This window comes from Cnephaeus nilssonii, assembly GCF_951640355.1.
Source record: "Cnephaeus nilssonii genome assembly, chromosome: 1".
NCBI lineage: Eukaryota > Metazoa > Chordata > Mammalia > Chiroptera > Vespertilionidae > Cnephaeus > Cnephaeus nilssonii.
In genome coordinates, this window is record NC_137072.1 from 55,649,018 (window position 1) to 55,663,756 (window position 14,739).

The 14,739-nt window shown below is 40.9% G+C and overlaps 1 protein-coding gene across 3 annotated transcripts in view; it reads right to left on the reverse strand.

The window, feature by feature from the left end:
* SMARCAD1 (SNF2 related chromatin remodeling ATPase with DExD box 1) overlaps positions 1–14,739 on the reverse strand; it is a 105,876-nt gene that overhangs the window by 47,304 nt on the left and 43,833 nt on the right. For all 3 annotated transcript variants that reach the window (XM_079764839.1, XM_079764838.1, XM_079764837.1), the window contains exon 7: positions 1,180–1,281. In XM_079764839.1, the coding sequence (XP_079620965.1) occupies positions 1,180–1,281 (102 nt within the window). The remainder of the gene's footprint in view (positions 1–1,179; positions 1,282–14,739) is intronic.

The window sequence follows — 14,739 nt, forward strand, 5'->3', positions numbered from 1 at the left end:
AAATTAGCAGTTCATAGAAAATTTTTATGATCTTTAAAAATAAGAAAATCATCTGATTATTTCACACTTGTTTTCATGCTGCTTTACAAATGCTGTCTGTGTATATAATTTCACCTTCACAGATATATAACAGTTGTCAAAGGGAAGGAAGTTTGACTTCTTTTGCATTTTTATTTTCCCAATGAAATGCTCTGAACATCAGAGGATTAAAAAGTGTTTGCTCAATTAAATTTCTATATACATCTGGGCTTTACAAACTGTAAATTTCAAAACATATAGTTCCAACATATGTAAAAAAGAAGTATAGCAATAAGATTTTGCTTTCAGCTCATCAGAATTAGCAGATGTACTACCTGTACAAATGCCTGAAAAAATCAAATGCAAGTATTCTAAATGTTAAACAAATAATGTGCTTCCATATACAATCACATGATTAAACTGTGATTGTATATGGAAGCACATTAGCACCAGCATGCTTGGTATGGGTCTTTAATGCAAAGTATTTTCACTATCTGGCAAAGGGAACAAAGCTTACAGAATATTAACACAATGAAATGAAGTATTACACTTTAAAATTCTTTTTTTGTTGTTGCTAATCATCAGTTGAGGATATTTTTCTCATTGCTTTTCAGAGAGAGTGGAAGGGGAGGGGGGAGAGAAACACTAATGTGAGAGGCACACCCATTGGTTGGTTGCCACCTGCATGAGCCCCAATCAGGGCTGGAAAGTGAACCCACAACTGAGGCATGTATGCTTGACTGGGAACTGAACCCAAGACCCTTTGGTGTGAGGGCCGACGTTCTAACCACTGAGTCACCCTGGCCAGGGCTACAACTTTAAAAATTTTTATGAGAAATTTGAAAAAATAGAACAGGAAAAATAGTTAAAACAGCTGACTTGGGGTTATAGATTGCTTTCTAGATAATTTACATTTTATATGTAAGTTCACAATTGTTACTACAGTTATGTTTGTTATGATTATGGTTATAATGCTGATACTATAGTTCACAAATATGGTAAATAAACAATGTAAAGATTTAACAAGCCATATAAAGATATTTTAAAGAAAAATATTTAATTAGAAAAATGTAAAACTCATCCATAGCTTTTATATCTCAAACACTATTTTGTAATACAAACACTTAGTACATGCTGATTAAATTTAAGTACATTACTCACCTTTCTACCCAAATGGGGAAATTCCTTTTGCAATTTCAATACAATACTTTCCTGCTTTTCCCAAATACTTCTAGATTCTGCAGACTCATTTGATTCCTCTCCCTAATGAGGAGAGAAAGAGAACCAATTTAAGAGATTATCAATAACCAGAGGTTAAAGACAAATTACAGTTGTATTTTGACTTGATCTGGAAGTTATCACATTCAATCTGAAGAATCCAAAAATGTTTCATTTTGTTCAAATGAAAATTGATAAATTTATGTGTTTAAGGATAAAAAAATATTGCTGGTATAAGATCCCTGAAAGCCCTTGATTGCATATCCAACAATTGACAACTCACACTTCATTCATACAGTGGTCAAAATGAGATAAATCTGCTAAAAAAGAAAAAAGTAGAATGTTTCTCAAATTAACCTGAAATAATTCAGGTATATTGAAGTCTCTCCAAGTTATTGGAAAAAGAAAAATATCTCATCTGTGTTCAGTTTCATACCTCCAATTTCAAATACTGAGAGGAAAAAAGACTTACTTTTACTTCAGTCTTGAGTCATAAAATGGCTTAAATATAAATTGCTCAGACAGAACATAAAAGTGACACAATGGCCCTAGCTGGTTTGGTTCAGTGGATAGAGTGTCGGCCTGAGGACAAAGTGGTCCCCAGGTTCGATTCCGGTCAAGGGCACATGGCCAGGGTTGCAGGCTCAATTCCCAGTAGGGGGCATGCAGGAGGCAGCCAATCAATGATTCTCTCATCATTGATGTTTCTATCTCTCTCTCCCTCTCCCTTCCTCTCTGAACTCAATAAAAATGTATTAAAAAAAAAAAAGTGACACAATGATTAAAAAAAAAAAAAAAAAAAGACAAAAAACTTATGTGGGCCCTGGTCAGATAGCTCAGCTAGTTGGAGCATCATCCCAATATGCCAAGGTTGCAGGTTTGGTCCCCAGTCAGGGCACATAAAAGAATCAACCAGGCTTTGCCAGCACATGCAGTGGTTGAGCATCGACCTATGAACTGGGAGGTCATGGCTGGATTCCTGATCAGGACACATACCCAGGTTGCTGGCTCGACCCCCAGAAGAGGGCGTGTGCAGAAGGCAGCCGATGGATGATTCTTTTTTTTTTTTTTTTTAATATATTTTATTTTTTACAGAGAGGAAGGGAGAGGGATAGAGAGTTAGAAACATCGATGAGAGAGAAACATCGACCAGCTGCCTCCTGGACACCCCCTACTGGGGATGTGCCCGCAACCAAGGTACATGCCCTTGACCAGAATCGAACCTGGGACCCTTGAGTCCGCAGGCCGACGCTCTATCCACTGAGCCAAACCAGTTAGGGCCGATGGATGCTTCTTATCATTGATGTTTCTCTCTCTCTCCCTCTCCCTTCCTCTCTGAAATCAATAAAAATATATTTTTAAAAAAGAATCAAACAATGGATGCATAAATAAGTGGAACAAATTGATATTTCTCCAAAAAAAATCAATTAAAAAAACCTATGTGAAACTAAACAATATATAAATTAAACATTAATCTGGGAATTCCAATGATGGTTACTCATATGCACAATCGCTTTCCTCTTTCTGTGTCAACTAATATCACTTGAAGAAACTGGTTAAAATTCCACATTTAAACAAAAAAGATTCCTTGGGTTTATTTCAGTAAGTCCAAAAGCATTTATCTGTCTACTCTGCTTAGATCTGTACTACATGCTATACAAACAAGATAGAGAAAAATACAGTCTCATCCTTTATCTTCTGTTTCTTATCCAACAAATTAATGCTCTATTTTTTCTGTCACTACCTAAGATTAAAAAAAAATTGTGATACCTCACTTTCACATAGGAAAATGAGGTTCCACAGGACAGAGACAAATAAAATGTTGTATATAATGTATGTATAGTACCTGGATATTTAAAATTGAAGAGAAAGTTTCAGGAACCACTTAAAAAATGCTGTGGAAGTTTGGAGCAGGAAAAAAAATTGCACATGTTTTTGTAATAGAAAGTACCCTATTTGGGCTAAAGCCAGAGACCATGGATAGGCTAATGGCTGAAAACTAAAACCAAAACTAGTATTGAATAAGGCTTGAAGTGCCAAACTGAGGTCATTTATCAAAAAGCAATATGATTTTGAGGAGAATAATAAAACACTAATATTTGGAGAAAGCACTTCAAAGCCCTCAAAAATTCATACTGCCATACTTATTTTATAACAAATGACACTGAAACTCTAAGAACAAGCCTTTTAGAGGTCACAGACGGATAATAACCAGCAATAGAAACTTAGGTGTCTAAACAGGTAAATACATAGATACAAAGAGCAGAGTGGTGGCTGCCAGGGGCTGGGGGGAGAAGAGAAACTGCTTAAAAGGTATGGCATGCTATTATTGGGTGATAAAATGTTTTGGAACTAGACAGGAGGGGTAGTTGCAACAACATTGTGAACATACTAAATGCCACTGAATTGTTCATTCTAAAATGGCTAACTTCATACCATGAATTTTACCTCAATAAAAATGGTTAAAATACTTGGAAAATTGTAAACATCTTTTGGGAATCAAATATATGATAGCACAAATTAAAATACTCAGCAGAGTGTGTTCCTATCATTTGCTATTTGCTCTCAGATCCACGCTTCTGCCAGCTCTGCTAATCCCCGAGACTGAAAATTCCCATGCACTCCAGAGGTTACAACAGAGCTTTACAAATGCCAGGTGATTGGCACTTGGGCACAAATCTGTCTCTGTGGGTCCAGCGGTTATGAGTCAGTCCTGTAGTTATTTTTCTGGTTCCAGAATGAAAAGCTGGAACAGACATATTTGGCACTGGCAGCAATCCAGTATTAGCTCCTTGACCCATGAGTAAGGGCCATTATTTCAGGCAATACCAAATCCAAGTCCCCAGTTTAGACCTCCACAGCAGCAGCAGCAGACACCATTATTCCTGAAGGAACTGCAGAGACTGACACCACCGTCCCATCCCAATGCTACGTGCCTCCTTGGCCTATGCAAAAGCTGGATGGGTCTTGGAAAATTATTTTGGGTGAACATAAACAGGTGACGACCCCAATTGCAGCTGCTATACCAGATGTAGTACTTTTAATGGAGCAGATCAATATAACTATGCAGTTATCAATCTGGCAGATGCTCTTCTCTCCCCTATCCCAATTAGAAAGGGCAAGTAGAAGCAATTTGTTTTTACCTAAGCAAGTCAGTGATAGATACACCTTCCCCGGCTTCAGGGTTTTGGTTTCTCTCCTGCTCTCTTTCATAATAAAGTACTCAAGGACTCTTACTGTTTTCCACAGTCCACAGAATATGACTTTGTTCCTCTACACTAAACATTTCATATTGACTTAACTTGATAAGCAGGAAGCAATGGTACTTTAGATGGCCTTAGGAAGATACATACACCTCAGAGTGGGAAATAACCACCCTCAAATTCTGGGCCCACCACTTTCAAGATTTTTATGGAGTGTGTTGCATATTCCACTCTTAAACAAAAAGAAGGGACAGCACTTGGTTGGCCTCTGGATATTGGAGGCAAGGTATACTTCACTGCAGTGTGTGCTGCTCTACTCTGTTTACGAAATAGCCCTTAACACTGTCAGTTATGAATAGGGCCTAGATTAAGAGAAGGCTCTGTAGTAGGTCGAGGGTGCAGTACAATGTGCTCTGCCAGTTGTGTTTCATGACTATTGGGCACATGCAATGATTCTTAAAGAATCTGGATTAATAAGGATGCTGCATGACGTCTTTGGCAAGTCCTAATACAGTGATGGCGAACCTATGACACGCGTGTCAGCACTGACACGCGTAGCCATTTCTGATGATACGCGGCCGCATGCCGAGGATGAAACATTTGCGACTAGAGTCTTGGAGTTAGTTTTTTCCTCAAAGTGACACACTACCCGAGTTATGCTCAGTTTTTTGGCGAAGTTTGACACACCAAGCTCAAAAGGTTGCCCATCACTGTATCCTAGCACAGACCCACATGGTTTTGGAACAAGGTCAGATCTGCTTCTGCCGATAACTACTCCGTTCTGCTATAACTTGTATGCTTTCCAAAAATTACTATGCTGTGCAAAATCATGAAAATAAAAACTAGTGTTAAAAATGGCATGATAAATCTGAACTGAAATTTTCTTGGGGGTGTTAGCACTGGAAGATCTGGTTGCAGATATGAGTTACTGTGAAGTGTTCAGGGGTGGGGGGTCAGGCTATCCGAAAATGAACAGAAAGTTGCACCAGCTATAGAAGGGCACCACGCATTGTATTTCTGTTATCTCTCCTATACTGGCTGAAACTATAAATAGTGAATTAAAAAACAAATAAAGTAAATAAATCTATGGAGCTGTTAGCTTCTTCCTTTCATACTGAAGTTGCCTGTATGATTCCAAATTCAACTGGATGCCATGCTACACGACTCTCCTATTATGCTCAGCAGCAAGCCATTACCTTCAAACCAGTCTGTTTTCAACACTTAAAAGACCTGATAACTTGATGTGTTATGCTGACCCAGTGAAGCCTTTAGGTTTTCATCATCTTCTTCACCTTTTGCATCTACTTAGCCATCAGGTGCAACCTATTTCAAGTCTTCTGTGGCTAGATCAGGATTGGGACCCTTAAAACTTTAACATCTCAATTTTCTACCTCCTCAAAGCCAACCTGTTTTCCTATGTCAACACACTTGTTTTGAATTTTAAAAATTTATCTGAAGAATCACAAATTAAGGAGAACTTTCCCCCATATTTAATGTAACACTCCATTGTATCACTACAGGCTTCTATAATGGTAGCAATGCCTTCCTGATGTTAAATCTCTTCCAAAGTTTTATAACCATATCTGCATTCTCACCTTCAGTAACAGCAAATAGCATTTTAAATGCTCACTTCAAATAATAAGCCATAAATGCTGCTATCATATTTTTATCAACAGGCTATAACAGAGAGATGTTGTGTGTTTTTTTGGGGGGCAGAAAGAAAAAGAAAAAAAAACTTTTGGTTCAGTCTCAGATGAACTAAGAATTTTCAAATATATTTTTTTTCATTTTGGAGTTTTACTTTTATTTTTGTAATAATCCTTTATAACAGGGAAGAGTTAAGTAAAAATATCAAGGCAGATTTGGGCACTCCACCTGTAGTAAACCCTTAGGCTGACTTGAACTATTTCTTTTAAAGGGTCATTTTGGTAAGTGATAAACTACTATTGATTTCATCAGTTCCAAGTCTCTACCAGGCACTGGTGCCAAACATCACTGTAATGCTACCTTTCCAAGTCTTAAATCCTAGAGTATGTTTTCTGTCTTTCAGATTTGGGCCCTTTGAAGCATGCATGCATAACAAATACCTGTTTCATTAAATTGAGAACTTAATTCAATGAATAGTCAGCTGCTTCTTCAGTTTACTTCTGAATCACCATTGGAAAATTATTATGTAGCTTTCCCATCTGCACTCATGGCTTTGTGTGATAGTTGATGGCTTATGAACTTTTTAAAACAATATGTTTTTATTGATTTCAGAGAGAGGAAGGTAGAGGGAGAGAGGTAGAAACATCAATGATGAGAGAGAATCATTGATTAGCTGCCTCCTACAAGACCCCCAACTGGGGACTGAGCCAAAAGAAACCCAGGCATGTGCCCTGACCGGGAATCAAACTGTGGCCTCCTGGTTCACAAGTTGACACTAAACCACTGAACCACACCGGCAAGGCAATGGCTTATGAATTTGTGGCATTGTTTGAAACTACTAATGCAACCACTATTGGAGCTACTTCTGCAGGATACAGTGATTTCCATTTAAGGTCTTTGTATATAAAGATAATTGTGAAAAAGGTTGTCTCTGACTTTTTTCACTCTTTGGTCTTTAATCCAAATGCTGAACAAGCTTTCATTTTCTTCTTCTATTTTTAAAATTTTATTTTTTAATTTAACCTTTTGCACTCGGATGTCGAGTGTGACTCGACACGGTTAGCATCGGTAGCAGGAATCAAGAAAAAAGCAAGCGAGTGCAAAGGGTTAAGTATAGTAAGTATATAATCTTATATGGGTTATATTAGCTTCAGGTATACAATATAGTGATTTGACATTTTTATACCTTACAATGGGATTACCCCACTAATTCCAGTAATCATTTGACACCACATAAACCTGTAACAATAGTAGAGGCCTGGTGCACAAAATTCATGCCCGGGGTGGGGGGCGGGGGGTGAGGGGGTTGTCCCTCAGCCCAGCCTGCACCCTCTCCAATCTAGGACAGCCCTCTCACAAACCGGAACTGCTGGCTCCCAACTGCTCACCTGCCGGCCAACCTGATCACGCCCTAACCACTCCCCTGCCAGCCTGATCGACACCTAACTGCCCTCCCCTGCAGGCCTGGTCCCTCCCAATTGCCCTCCCCTGTCGGCCCGGTCTCCCCTAACTGTCGTCCCCTGCTGGCCTGGGTCCCCAACTGTCCTCCTCTGCCAGCTCGACCACCCCTAACTGCCCTCCCCTGCCGGCCATCTTGTGCCCCCATAGGGGCGGCCATCTTTGACCGCATGGGGGCAGCCATCTTGTGTATTGGAGTGATGGTCAATTTGCATATTACCTCTTTATTATATAGGATTATTGACTATATTCCCTTTTCCCCATTCACCCATCCTCACTCACACCCACTCCCCACCCTTCTGGTAACCATCCCTTTTGGACTGTTCCTATGAGTCTGTTTTTTGTTATGTTTTGCTTTTTAGATTCCACACATAAATCAATTGTCTTTCTCTGCTTGACTTATTTCACTTAGCATAATACCTTCATCCATGTTGTCACAAATGGCAAGGTTTCATTCTTTTTTATTGCTGTATGATATTCCATTGTATACCACACCTTTATCCATTCATGCATTAATGGATATCTAGGTTGCTTCCATACCTTGGATACTGTAAATAATGCCTCAATGAACATAGGAGTGCAAGTATCCTTTCAAATTCATGTTTTTATTTTCTTCCGATAAATACCCATAAGTGGAATTTCTGGGTCATATGGTATAACCATTTTTTAGTTTTTTGAGGAAACTCTATAGGGAATTTCTTTACACCTGTTCTTACTGACTTCACAGTATTTGAAGGTAGTCCAGTCTTATACTTTTATTTTTGTGACAATGTGGATTCCTTTATACCTATTGCTCAGGATATATTACATGTTCTCATTTCTTTTCAAATGTTTGTTTCAAGCTTCTCCTCCATAGTTAAAACTTGCCCTTTGTATGCACTACTTGGTATTTTTGAACCAGAATGCTTAGATATGTTTGGGATGTTGAGTGACTGCTTTTCTCAAATGGTGAAATTCACAAATGTGAAACAACAGTAAAACACAACTTTGTGGGGTAGCAAATACAGTGAAATAAAGCAGCTAGTAGATGTTTTGAGGTGTATGTGTTTTGTATATTCCTATGTAGTCCAGTTCGGGTTGGTATAGTTTTCTGCATTCACCTGATATCTATCATGAACAAACGTGTAAAATTCTTGGGAATGCTCAAACTGTTTTCTTAACATATTTACTGCATTGGAACAATTCACATTTAAAAAACAGAATGGACTGATCTCTCTTTGTGAAACATTTGTTGGCTTCATAGAGGGTGGGAGCAGAATGGCTGACCACGGGACATCAACTGACCAAGAGACTTGATCTGGTATGTGATCTGGGTATCTGATCTACCAAGCATAACTCTGGGCATGAGGAGCAGCAAGTGGAAATTGTGTATTTGAGACTGGACTTGAGATACAAATAAGTTGCAAGTAAATAAGGTTCAAATAAGTCTCAGACTCAGCTAGTATGTATAGCACTTTGGGAAACTCTTTTTTTAATTGAATTTATTGGGGTAACATTGGTTCATAAAATTATATAGATTTCAGGTGTGTGGGAAATTATTTATGATCAGACTAAGTGAGGGGAATATCTTGATATTGGTTTTCAAAGGATTTACATAATTGTTAGAAGAAGCTAAAAGTGAAGTGAACAACTATTTATATCATGGCCAGTAGTGAAGGAAAAGAACAAGAATGGAAGACTAGTGACCAGAAGTCTGGGGGAAGAGGTGCACTGCTAAACTTTTCAGGTTTTCTGAAAACAGAATGCAAAGCAAACAGTGTTCCATGTGAATGTTCAGCAAAGGGGATGTATTGTAAAGCAGATTTTAAATAATCAGGTAGAAAAGATGATCTATTCTGTGAACACCAATAAGATCTTAGCCTTTTGGATGCTTGCTCAATTGTTCTATATAACAGATGGCCACTGCAACAGGAATTAAAGCTGTATATACAGATCAACAAGATAAGACTTTCCCACATCAATATTTATCTGGCTATTGCTACTACTGAGTACTCAACCTGGGAAGAGCAGAGGCCAACAATGAGTTCCCATGATAGCACCGTTCCTTGAGTTATTCAGCCAGTTGTTGGTGGCAAGTTGATTACTTTGAACCTCTTTCATCATGGAAAAGATTGTAACAGAAACTTGTGTGAATTTACCTTCTCTATACATCTGCTTCTGATAACCCAATTATGGGTTGAATTGTGTCCCTCCAAAATTCATGTTGAATTTTGTATCTCAGTACCTCTGAATGTGTCCTTATATGGAGATAGGGTCTTTCCTAAGGTAATCAAATAAAACTGAGGTCATTAAAGGGAGTCCTAATATAATGTCTGGTGTCCTTATAAAAACGGGAAATTTGGAGAAAGACACGCACACAGGGAGCATGCATTGTGAAGATGAAGACAGAAATCTACAAGCCAAGAAACAATAAAGTTGCCAGCAAACCATCAGAATCCAGGAGAGAGGGATAGGACAGCCCTCAGAAATAATCAACCCTTCTGACACGTTTATCTTGGACTTCTAGCTTCCAGAACTGTGAGACAACATATTTCTGTTGTTTAAGCTACCCAGTTTGTGGTAATTTATTATGGCAGCCCCAGAGTATTAATACATCTTATACAGATACTAGAGGCCCGATGCACGAAATTCGTGCATGGGTGTGTGTGTGTGTCCCTCAGCCCAGCCTGCACCCTCTCCAATCTGGAACCCCTCTCATAATCCAGGACTGGTGGCTCCCAACTGCTCGCCTACCTGCCTGGATGATTATCCCTAACCGCTTCTGCCTGCCAGCCTGATCGATACCGAACTGCTCCCCTGCCGACCCGACTGCCCCTAACTGCCCTCCCCTTCCAGCCTGGTTGCCCCTAACTATCCTCCCCTGTAGGCCTGGTCGCCCCCAACCGTCCTCCCATGCTGGCCCGGTCACCCCTAACTGCCCTCCTTTGCCAGCCTGGTTGCCCCCAACTGCCCTCTCCTACAGGCCTGATTGCCCACAACTGCCCTCCCCTGCCGGCCATCTTGTGTCTACATGGGGGCAGCCATCCTGTGTGTTGGAGTGATAGTCAATTTGCATATTACTCTTTTATTAGATAGTATATAGAAAGTCTCATTCTCAATCATAGTACACTGTAACAACAATGCTTCTGACTGGAAGCTAATTTCATTGGAAGAAAGTGCATCAATAGATTCATGCTCAGGAAATTCACTGATTTTACTATGTGCCTCAATACCTAGAAGCAACTGTCTTACAGATGTAGTATTGTTTAGTGAAAGTTTAGCATGTGAACTAGTAGATAACACTCTGAGATGTTGTTCATCAGGATGTACAAGCAGGGTAAAAGTTCTGAATCAGCACATTTGATGGTATTTTCAGATAGTCATTATATGTAGATCTGTAAACTAAAACGTGGGCCTTTGTCTCTCACACTACAGCATTTCCTCATACCTAAAAACCTACTCACAGAATTTTTATTTCCCATCAGTATTAGTTCCCAAGAGAAGAATGTTTCTATGTAGGGACATAAAGATTGTCCCATTAAATGAGGGTAGAGAAGGCCACCTGGCTATTTTGGTCTTCTTATACTACCTAAATCACGGTAAAAGAAAGAGGTTACTGTGTTAGTTGTGGTATTTTATTTTTATTACCAAGAAGAAATTGTGTTTTCTGAATGAAGAAACAGGGAAGATTATGTCTGGTTTTACTGGGAGGCCTCTTATTAGTTCTATTCATAAAGTAAGTAAAAGTTAATAAGAAACTAGAGCAGCCCTGCCTGGTGTGGTTCAGTTGGTTGGAACGCTGTCCCATGCACCAAAAAGTGGCGGGTTTGATTCCCGGTCAGGGCACATACTGTTTTGGGTTTGATCACTGGTTGGGGCGGATGCAGGAGACAAACAATCAATGTTCTCTTTCACGTCCTTGTGTCTGTCTGTCTCTTTCCAAAACTCAAAAAATTTTTTTAAATAAAATAAATAGTGAAAAATTAGAGCAACCCAATAAAAGCATAACCACTAATATTTTAGATAACTAGTTAAATATCAAAAGTCATCTAGAAGAATTATAAGTAGTTGCCACTGGGAAGGAGGAAATGGTACTGGTGGTGGTAACAACTGTTTCTCATAAGTATTATATAACCACTAGAGGCTCGGTGCATGAAATTTGTGCACGGAGGGAGGGTGCCCTCAGCCCAGCCTGCACCCTCTCCAATTGGGGACATCCCTCTCACAATCTGGGACTGCTGGCTCCTAACTGCTCACCTGCCTGATTGCCCCTAACTGCCTCTGCCTGCTAGCCTGATCACCCCTAACTGTCCTCCCCTACTGGCCTGGTTGCCCCAAACTGCCCTTCCTTGCCGGCCTGATCTCGCCCGCAACTGCCCTCCCCTCCCAGCCTGGTTGCTCCCAACTGCCCTCCCCTGCTGGCCTGATCTCGCCCCAATGGCCCTCTCCTGCAGGCCTGATCTCATCCTTAACTGCCCTCCTCTGCTGGCCAATTTGGTTCTGATTGGCCGCTTTCTATGCCAGTCAGCGTCAAAAGCTCCGCCTACTAGGCAACCATTGGTTCCCCACAGCACCCAGTTTGATTCTGATTGGTGGGTTTCTATGCCAGTCAGCATCTAAAGCTCCGACTCCTAGGCAGCCATTGGTTCCCCACAGCACCCAGATTTGGTTCTGATTAGTCGGTGTCTATGCCAGTCAGCGTTAGAAGCTCTGCCTCCTAGGCAGCAATTGGTTCTTCACAGCACCCACATTGGGTTCCGATTGGTCGGTTCCTATGCCAATCAACGTCAAAAGCTTCTCCTCCTAGGCAGCCATTGGTTCTTCACAGCACCCACATTGGGTTCTGATTGGTCGGTTCCTATGCCAGTCAGTGTCTCTAGGCCTATCAATGGGGCCTGATTAGAAAGGCGGGGCTGATCATCAGCACCGGTGGAGGCCTGGAGAGAAATGGAGGCACAGCAGCCGGCCAGACTAGGGGAGAAAGACAGAGGCAAGTGCTGATCAAAAGCTGCCACAGAGGAGAAACCAAGATGGCGGCATAGGTAAACACCTGAAATTGCTGCCTCGCACAATCACTTCAAAACTATAACTAAAAGACAAAACAGACATCATCCAGAACCACAGGAAGGCTGGCTGAGTGGAAATTCTACAACTAGAAAGAAAGAGAAAAGCACACTGAGACCCAGAGGAGATGCAGAAGTAAAGTGCAGAGGTACGAAGGTGCGCGTGCGCAGAATGGGCTGGCAACTGAGTACACGGTTGTCTTTTTCAATGAGGAGGGAGACACAAGCTCCCAACTGCTCTGAACTCCAGTTCTGGGCAAGACTCTGGGGACCCAGACTCATACGGGGAGAAACTGGACTGTCTGGCTTCGGGCAGAACTCGAGGGCGGCTTTCTCTCAGAGGTGCTTGCAGCGATTATCGCGGGACACTGAGACCCAGGGGCCTCTTAGGACAGGGCTGTGGAGCAGCCATAGCTGTTTGCTTCGCCCTGAGACCCCGCCCCACCAAAGCTGTGCACAGAGGTTTTTGCATATGAATGGTCTGACACTTTGCAACCTAAAATTACCTAACAAACTGCAGCTGGGTCAGAGAGACCCAGAACATCCAAAAGAAGGCCCAAGGCCCCAAAGCAGCTTGCATTGCTTCACAGCTGGGCCTCATCTGGGCACCTCCAAACCCCAAACAAAGATGAGGAATCTGCAGATCTCTCCATAGCTCCTGCTGGGTGGCCTCAGGCAGAGGCTAAATTTGCACCTCCTTGGAGATCCAAGAGCCAGTGTACCCAGGGGTCAGAGTGAGACCATCCAGATTACAACTCCTCAGATCCATAGAGGACACACTCAGGGGGCAGATTCAGTAAGCACCAAAGCCCCACTGAAGCAAGTCTTGCCTCATAATGGTGTCTCCAGCACAGAAGTTCTCCTATCGTAGACACAGCTGATCCTCACAGCCAATTGGCTTGGAGGTCAATTCCTCCCAGGGATACCAACAACAATCAAGGCTTAACTACAACAAGACTGTGCACACAGCCCACAAAGGGGTGCACCAAGAGTGTCCACCTCAGGTAACTGGGGAGGTTGAGCCACTGGGCCCTATAGGACACCTAGCACACAAAGCCACTCTATCAACACAGGGAAACAGCCAAAATGCAGAGACAAAGAAACAGGTCACAAATAAAAGAAATGGAGGATATTGAGTTCAAAACCATGGTTATAAGGTTTTTCAAGAATTTTCTAGAAACTGCCAATAAATTTAGTGAGATCCTCGAGGATGTGAAAAAGGACCAACTAGAAATTAAGTATACACTGACTGAAATAAAGAATAATATACTGAGATCCAACAGCAAACTAAAGGATCATAAGAATCAAGTCAAAGATTTGAAATACAAAGAAGCAAAAAACACCCAACCAGAAAAGCAAAAAGAAAAAAGAATCCAAAAATATGAAGATAGTGTAAGGAGCCTCTGGGACAACCTCAAGCCTATCAACATCCGAATTATGGGGGTGCCAGAAGAGAGAGAGCAAAATATTGAAAATCTATTTGAAGAAATAATGACAGAAAACTTCCCCTACCTGGTGAATGAAATAGACTTACAAGTCCAGGAAGCACACAGAACCCCAAATAAAAGGAATCTAAAGAGGACCACACCAAGACACATCATAATTAAAATGCCAAGAGCAAAAGACAAAGAGAGAATATTAAAAGCAGCAAGAGAAAAACAGTTAGTTACCTACAAGGGAGTACCCATATGATTGTCAGCTGATTTCTCAACAGAAATTATGCAGGCCAGATGGGAGTGGCAAGAAATATTCAAAGCGATGAATAGCAAGAACCTACAACCAAGATTACTCTACCCAGCAAAGCTAGCATTCAGAATTGAAGGTCAGATAACGAGCTTCACATACAAGAAAAAGCTAAAGGAGTTCATCACCGACAAACCAGTATTATATGAAATGCTGAAAGGTATTCTTTAAGAAGAGGAAGAAGAAGAAAAAGGTAAAGATAAAAATTATGAACAACAAATACATACCTATCAACAAGTGAATCTGAAAATCAAATGAATAACAAATCTGATGAACAGAATAAACTGGTGAATATAATAGAATCAAGGGCATAGAAAGGGAGTGGACTGACAATTCTTGGGGGCAAAGGATTGTGGGGGGTGCAGGAAGAGACAGAAAAAATCGTACACCTATGGATGAGGACAGTGGGG